The sequence below is a fragment of the Primulina huaijiensis genome, chromosome 10 (assembly GCF_012295235.1).
Source record: "Primulina huaijiensis isolate GDHJ02 chromosome 10, ASM1229523v2, whole genome shotgun sequence".
In the NCBI taxonomy this organism is placed as follows: Eukaryota; Viridiplantae; Streptophyta; class Magnoliopsida; order Lamiales; family Gesneriaceae; genus Primulina; species Primulina huaijiensis.
This window is the reverse complement of record NC_133315.1, coordinates 5048798-5057759: the sequence shown is the minus strand read 5'-3', so window position 1 is coordinate 5057759 and position 8962 is coordinate 5048798. Positions and strand designations below refer to the sequence as shown.

The 8962-nt window shown below is 33.9% G+C and overlaps 1 protein-coding gene across 1 annotated transcript in view; it reads right to left on the bottom strand.

The window, feature by feature from the left end:
- Window positions 1-1381, bottom strand: part of LOC140986702 (beta-glucosidase 13-like) — an 11439-nt gene extending 10058 nt beyond the window's left edge. Inside the window, exons 1-2 of the mRNA XM_073455023.1 lie at window positions 1194-1381; window positions 625-694 (exon numbers count right to left, since the gene is read on the bottom strand). Of these exons, the coding sequence (XP_073311124.1) occupies window positions 625-694; window positions 1194-1343 (220 nt within the window). The 5' untranslated portion in view covers window positions 1344-1381. The remainder of the gene's footprint in view (window positions 1-624; window positions 695-1193) is intronic.
- Window positions 1382-8962: the final 7581 nt, after the last annotated feature.

The window sequence follows — 8962 nt, the reverse complement described above, 5'->3', positions numbered from 1 at the left end:
TAATAATAATAATAATAATAATAAAAATAATAATAATAATAATAATAATAATAATAATAATAATAAATAGATTAAAAATAAAAAAATATTTTATATTCTTGAAAACAAGCCTTTATTTACAAAATATTTAATAACAAAAAATAAATTATCGGTTAAAAATAAAACTGTTAAAATACATTTTATTAAACAATTTTTCCCTTTTTTATATAATTTTTTTACTTATAAAAGGAAGGAATATTTTACGGATATTAATTTTATTTAAGAAAAAGGAAAACCATAACAGAATAAAACTCATACAAAATTTGGTAGATTGAAAATTACCACCGACAATTATAAGTGAAGTTATTGTATATCGACAACTTGTATTATACTAGTTTGGTGATCCTTGACGGGAAGATATATATTAGTAATATTTTGCGTGAAAAATCTCACACAAAATCTAATAGAATATATTAAAATTAAAAAATTTAAAAATATTTTTTAAAATTAATTTTTATGTTATTGATGATATGATAAATATATATATTTATATATATATATATATATTTTTGGAGTGATTTAAAATAAAATTTCAAAGACAAATAAATGATGAATAATACAATTTGTAAAGAGCAATATAGAGACCTGGATATTGGTGGGTGAAGTTATCCCATATGCTTGGTCTTTTACCATCTTCAAACGCAGCACCTTCGTACTAACAATAATGAATTTACCCAACAATTAGAAATTTGTTAATATATATATATATATATATATATATATATTGAAATCATCATATTAAACAAAAAACAGAAGGAGAAATTAATTTCAAACTTATGGAACTCAAAAATATCAAACCATAATAAAATATCCATATAATTAAAAATTTTGGATTTCAAATCATTCAGTCCAAATCATTGTGTAAGCTCTTTCTCCCATTTCAATTGAGTCTTAAAAAATATAATTCTACTGACATCGTCTCACAGATCAATTTTGTGATTAGACATGCCTCTAATCCAACTCAACTCATGAAAAATATTACTTTTTATGTTACAAGTATCATTGCATGTACGGAATGAGTCATCTGTCTAGCAGATATAGATCTGCGAGAACTTATTACATGATGATAATAATAATAATAATAATACATAAATGCAACTCCCAAAGTGTTCGAAAATATATATACATGATGAATGAAAGAGTAGTAGTACTACCTGATAGGCAGCCGACGCAGCTCCGAATGTGAAATCAGAAGGAAAGCTACTGCGACCGAAATGCGATTCTAAGGCATGCGTTTTTAACAAACAGCAGATAAGAGAAAGAACCAGAAATGGAGCAACTGTATGGGACCGTACAATATCCATTGCTCCGATTACTCTTTAATTTGTATGTGGTGTTGGTTTCATGCATATATATATATATATATATATATATAGAGCTCCCCTTGTTTATTTTTATATATATATATATATATATATATATATATAAAGATTAACAAATATATATATAAAGATTAACAAGGGGACCTGTCGGTCAAACAATATCGCGTGAAACACACGGGACAACTAACCAAAATGACAACAAACTTGTGTAAAATATACACCTCTATATCTCCATCTTATTCATGTTAACCATGTTTACATAAATATAAATTGAGAGATACATATATATACATAATGCGTATGTCTTTCATAAAACGGTCTCATGGATTTTTATTCGTGAGACGGATCAATCATGTCCATATTTACAATAAAAATTAATATATTTGAAATAAAAAGTAATACTTTTTCGTGGATAACTCATATAGAATATATGTTTTACAAAATTGACCCGTGAGACCGTCTCACATGAGTTTTTGTGATACATAATAGAGATCTCCATAGTGATCTTTTTTATTTTCCATTTATTAAACATTAAGATTTCTTTTGTAAAATTAATTTTTTTTTTCGTGTTTTGATATCCTTGACAATAAGTGACTGACACATAGGATATCCGTGTTATTATTTCCCAACGCAACAGAAAATAAACATCACACATTACAGCCATAATTCGTTCATGATATTGTGAAATCGCTTAGCTCCATAAGCTTGTAACTATCGAGTAATATGGACCAAATGGTTGAAACACGTATTTTGAACACTACTGATTACTAGTCTCACTTTTTAGAAAAATAATATGTAAGAAACTGATATCAGCTTGGCTATAATATTGCCAAATTATTTTATTAGACAACATAATTTTAATTATCCAAACACTAGACGTAAATAAAATCTCAAAATTTTCAACAAGTAACAAATTTTATTGCAGTATAAATGCTAAAAAAAATATATGGATAACAAGTTAAATAAGCATTACACCAATTAAAATTAAAAAATTACGAAGATTATAAATTCACTTTACATTCCACAAAACAAAAAAATAAATAAAATATCATAAAGATTAATGAAAGATATAACCTATATATTCTTAAAATCAAAGCCTTATAATCCGCATTAAATAAGAAAAATTGAAACCACAAGATAAGAAATTGGGAGTCTAACCTTTAGGATTTAAGAACAAAAGAATGAAAATTTACTCAATTCTCCCATTTATATTATTTATCTAATTGTCCCCTTTTTTCTCCACCATGGAACCATTTTTTGATTCCTTCATTTCAACATTTATAATTTTATGTTTACTTTTTTTAAAATATCACACTTAACTTATTATTGAAATTAATTTTATTAAAATATTGGATCAAAATAATTTTATTATTATTATTATTATTATTTTATTGTTTTGTAACATGATTTTTGTAAAACATGTCACAGATGNAGGGTAAAGTTGGAAGAAAAAGTTGATATCTTTTCTAGGTGGTTGCTATCATGTCCTCAACTTTAATAAAATAAAATAGATAAGAATTTTTGTTGCAAGCGTGCCAGACATCGGTATTAAGCAAAATGTGAAAAAGATGCAAAAAAAAAATTTTTTTGCAGCAAGATTGTGAGAGTTGATTTGACCCTTTTTTTTTTTTTTATAATATTCTCACTTATATTTACAACTAGAATGAGATAAAATTTGAAACTTGAAGGAAACCAGAGAAATATGACAAGAAATATGATGTTCAATCTATACATTGTAAGTAAAAGTGAGATTTCGACTAAAGCTTGCATAAAATTACACAGATTTGCTATTTTAACAGAGAGGTTTCTATTAACTTTTTGCTATTTTAACAGAAAGGTTTCTTGCGTTGGTCTTTCGAATATTGCATCCCACTACCAACACACGGGGTGACAGTTTTCTCCACTTTCTTGGAATTTTTTTTTTTTTTTTTTGATTTTGTATTCACAAATATCAATCAAAACCCATTACCATATATGTTTTTTTAACAAAGTTGTTAGGTCTCCTTTGTAGTAACGTGTGATTGAGTTATCACAATCACTCTCATTAAGAATACTACGACGTCACAGGCAGGGGCGGAGCCACCCTTGGCCATCCGGGTTAGGGTGGGCTCCAGCCCAATCTATTTTTTTTTAAAAAAATTTAGTATTTTTAAAATTTAAATTTTTTTCAACCCACATTAAAAATAGAACAAATTTTTTATTAGTTTTATATTTTTTAGTCTCATATTAAAAATTAAAAATAAAACAACTTCCACAAATAATAATTCATTACTGTGTATTGGTTGGTTTATTGTCTTATGTTTTAAAATTATGCAACTTTGAGATAAAAATTCGACGATTATAAAATTATTTTGAATATTTAGTTGTGATTATTTGAGTTGCAATAATATTCTCTTGTGATGTAGATGAATTTTGTTGTTTGCATTTTTACCCTAAAAATCTATTGTTGCAGATTTTTAGAATAATAATCAATTGATTGAAATGTTTGATTGTTATTAATGTGCACTTATTATTGGGCTTGTTTTGTGATTTTTCTATTTATAATAACCAAAAATTGAATAAGCATGAAATTTGAAAAATAATTCTTTGTCGTAAATTTTTGAGAATATTAAATTTTTTAGTTAAGTAACTCAGAGAATGAAGAAAATAAAAACTATCAAGTTATTTTTAAACCAAAGAGCATATATCAACAAATAACACGCGAACATCAATTACAGTCTATGAGCGAACAAAATATCGGTTTCAACCAAAATAACAGACCGAAATGATTTAATTTGAAAATTCGGCTCGGTGTTGAGGTGCAATAATTGTCCCTACTAGGTAGAGCGATCGAACCATGACGCTTGGGCTGTTGTGTGATTTAAAATATTTGAGTTGCATCATTACCACCAGCTATATCTTTTGGTAAAGCGACAAACGTTTGGCTTTACATTCGGTTTATTCGGAAGTTCGGTTTATATTTTTTAAAAATAGATTAGTTCGGTTCGATTTCAGTTTTTAATATAAAACTTTGATTAACCTAACAAACTAAACTTTTATAAATAAAATTAATATTATTAAATTTTCTAATAAAGTTTATAAAAATATAAATATTACAATTTCTAATAAAATTTATTAGACAATAGTATTATACTTAAAAAAATTAATAAATAAAATTTAAATTTATTTAATTCAATTTTTATATTGTATTTTTTTATTTAAACAATATTATTTTTAAAAAAAATTCTAAAATTTTGGTTAATTGTATTACTGACCGAAATAATCGATTTTTTCGATTTGGTTTGTTAGGTTTTCATAGTAAACTTCGTTCGGTTCGGTTTTTCGAAAAAAAAGTTCGGTTAATTTGATTCGATTTTAACTGAACCTATTATTGTTTAACACAGGATGGAAGCAGAACTCGGTACTTATGAATCCTGGCTCCGCCCCTGGTCACCGACTTATACCATGATCCACCGATACTGAAAATTTAGATGTGACCCTTATAAGTTCAATAGACAGCTATATCAATACAATATTTTGCCCCACAAGTTTAAAAGATGACTCAAGATTCATAACGCTCTTACTCCACAACATTTTTTCATAGTGTTCATGCTGGTGACTGTATCTGATTTGTGATAAAGAAACACATCCCCCAATTATAATAAAAAAAATTAAGAATTAGCATTCTTCAAAATTATTCTTTATTTTTAAAGACTATTGCTGTCACCATCATATGGATTANATATAATTTTTTTGAAACTGACCGCCAATTGGTTTTAGGCATGAAGATATTCAAATTTTGTTTTAAATCAAACTTTTTTGCGTAAACCATGTTTCAGCCGTAATTTTGGGAATACAATATGTCAACTACGAGTTCTATTTTCATTGAAATATATATTATTAAACAACTTCAAATTATGCATATTCTATATATGGTTGGTCGAAGAGTTTTTCAAAGCCAGTGTGCATAATTAATGTGAAGCCTAATGCTTCCACGGGATCCATGGTTTGTTTACTTTCTTGAAATATAATTTAACTAAAAATAAAAAAATTACAAAAATGAACTATATAATATAATATAATTGAATGAACACAAAATATTTGAAAATAAGAATTGTGTATTTGAACATGACATTCAATCCAATTTTTGTTTCCCCGAATAGCGCCACCGTTTACTATTTTTGATTAATATCATATGTGGGTAAATTTTTTCGGACGGACTGTTTCATACTCATTTGAAATAACTTAGCAGCTCAGTGCTGATCGAGTTGGGTTTTATTTATTTCTTAACAAAAAATGAATAAAATAAAGTAAAAAATATTACATCTGCTTGTTTTCCTAATAAATTCAAGAACTAAATAAGTGCGTTATTTTTAAATAAACATTGATGCCCTTTAAATTTGGTACATTTGGGCGGATCCGAACCCATCTAAGAATGACCCACAACCCATCAATGGGTCAGGAGTCCAAGCCCACAATTCCGAGCACACCCAAGGGTCGGAAATTCCGGACCCTAACACGGCTGAGGGATGCGAAGATATGCTCATCAATAGTTAAGGAACCCAATAAATGCGAGATACGGGTAAATCGAGACAAGATAAGGATAGAGTCCTAGTCGCAATCGAGATAGAGTTCTAGTGTTTGAAATCCCTTATCTCAGGTAAGGATCTATCTCGATAGGAGTTTTACTCTGGCATGAAAGCTCATCCTCTCCTTACAAATACAAGGTATTGGCATACGGTTTGATTCATGAACACTCCATTATTCACTTAACACGATTATTTGCGTACTTATGTTTGCTCTCCGGACTGACTTAAGCATTGGAGGGGTCACGCCAGAAAACTCTCCGGCGCCCCCTATCCCTATTTCTGTATGTGCAGGGCCTAGAATTCCGACCCGGCCCAATCAGCTGTGAAGATTTGAGCATCCGCTCTCCAGACCGAACCAAAGGTAAAATTTTGGAATCATCAATTGGTGCCGTCTGTGAGAAATTGAAGAAAAAAGAGTCAAGATGGTGAATGTTGAAGATATGGTCAATTGAAATCAAGAAGACATGAATACTAATGGTAGCCAGAGCCTCACCGTGACCGAACTGACACAACTGATTACGGCCACGGTGGGGTAGGTATTGTCTAGGCGCGGAGGAGGGGGTCCGACCTCCCCAACCTCCGAGCAGGAGGCCTAGCTAGCCGAGATAAAAAAAGTTGAGGGAGGAGATCGATCAACTGAAAAATAATCGAAAAGAGTATCCCCCCCCCCCAACAAAGACTCGGTCTAAACCATTTTCCGCTGAAATATTAGCTGAAGAACTACCTAAAAATTTCAAAACCCGAATATCGTTGAATATGACGGGAAGGGAGACCCCGAAGACCATCTGGCGCGAATCGAAAACGCCACACTCTTACATCAATATTCAGACACAATCAAGTGTCGGCTCTTCCTTACAACCCTAATAGGGTCGGTGCAGCAGTTGTTTAATCTACTTCGGTCGGGGGACATCAAAACCTTCCTGGACTTCAGCCGAGCTTTTCTCCATCAATTCGCCAGCAGCAAAAGCATCCCATCACTCCCTTCAACCTCTTTGCTATGAGACAACAAGAACACGAAAGTTTGCGGGGGTACATGTGGAGATTCAACACCGTGGTCATTGAAGTATCATCTGCCACATCCGACCTACTAATCAGTCCGTTCATCCAGTGGGGTCACCACGGAAGATTTCCTCAAATCACTGATAAAAAAGTCGACGAGTACCTATGACGAACTTCTAGCCCGAGCAGAAAAGTTTGTTAATCTCAAAGAAGTCCAGCTCGCCTGAGCCCATCAATGGAAGGAGCCGCCCAACAGCCCCAAAAAGCCTAAGCTGGTTAAGTCTGATCCCCGTCCTGACCGACCAGCTCGGCCAGAACCCTTGGGCCAGTTCGCCGCCTACACATCCGCTCAGGGTCAGCAGACTCAGAGTCTTCCAGATATGTGAGAACAAGCACCTTATACAAAGACCCCGGGGAAGTGATCAGGGGCCTCGAAGACCAAGGTCGGACATATATTGTGACTTCCACAAAGACTATGGGCACACCATCGACAAGTGCAAACATCTAGGCCACGAGATAGAACGCATCGTCCAACGAGACGCCCAAATGAAAGACATTCTAACCCAACAGGGATCGGACTACGGACCCTCAAAAATGGCTAGGGAAGGTCCCGTTCCAAGAGACAGGAGAAAGGGGAGCCAACCTTGAAACAAATAGTACCCTCTCCCGGAGCAAAATCAGCCCAGACCTAATCAGCAGCAATGTTCCCCTCGGGGAATTATAAACATGATATCAGGGGGACCCACTGACGGGGAATCCAACCGAGCTAGAAAGGCAAATAGTAGAAGATCAATGAATGTGGAAATCATTAGGGCAAAAGCTCGGGCAGGACCTCTTATATCGTTTGGTCCAGAAGACCTGACCGGATTGTTCGACCCTCACAGTGATGCATCAATCATCCAAGAAAGTATAGGTAATTATTAAGTGGCTCGGATATTCGTCGATTTTGGAAGCTCGGTGAATGTACTTTTTCAAGAAACTATGGATCAGATGGACTTAAGAGGATACAAAGTTGAGCTATTATCAACTTCATTGTTCAGATTTACTAGACATGCCGTCCGGCCCATCGGCATGATGAACTTACCCCTCACACTCGGGGAGGCTCATACAAGGAAAACCAGGATTATGAATTTCACAATTGTGGACGCCCTCTCGGTGTATAATGCCATCCTAGGTCGACTAGTCATGGCTGCCTTCTTGACGGTCGCTTCATCTCTACATCAGAAGATCAAATTCCAGGTTGGCGCGGAGGTCGGAGAAGTAAGAGGGGAAAAAAATAGACGGAAATGCTATGTGAAAGAGGTGCGGGTTGAACAGAAGGCCATCAAAACCGAGCACCCGAACCGACCAAGCCCTCGAGAGCGTGATGATCTAAACTTGATAGAAGACACCGCCCCAATGACCTCGAAAGAAGAATGTGAAGAAATTATCATCTCTCCCCCAGCAGGGGCGATCAAAATAGAGAAAACACTGGAAGAGCCCTTGAAACGTCAGGTAGTAACATGCTTACAGAAAAACAAAGACATATTTGCTTGGTCCGTGGCTGACCTCGTAGAGATCCAAATAGAGGTAATGGAGCATAAGCTGAACATCTCAAAGGAGTTACGACCCATCATCCAAAAAAGCGCATTTCGGGCCGGACAAAGATGCCATCGTTGAAGAACATGTGGAAGACCTGTTGAGAGCCGGGCACATCCGGGAAGTACATTTCCCGACTTGGTTGTCAAATGTCGTTTTTGTGCCCAAGGCCTCAGGAAAATGGCGGATGTGTGTCGACCTTCGTGATCTGAAAAAAGCGTGGCCCAAGGACTGTTATCCTCTGCCAAGGATAGATCAGTTGGTAGATTCCACAGCGGGCCATGAGTTTCTAAGTTTCTTGGATGCCTATCAGGGATAGCATCAAATTCACTAGCAAATGAAGACCAGAACAAAGTAAGTTTTGTCACATCCATGAGAACTGATTGCTAAGTCGTCATGTCGTTCGGCCTTAAGAACGTCGGAGCTACTTATCAAAGTCTTATGGATCGGGTGTTC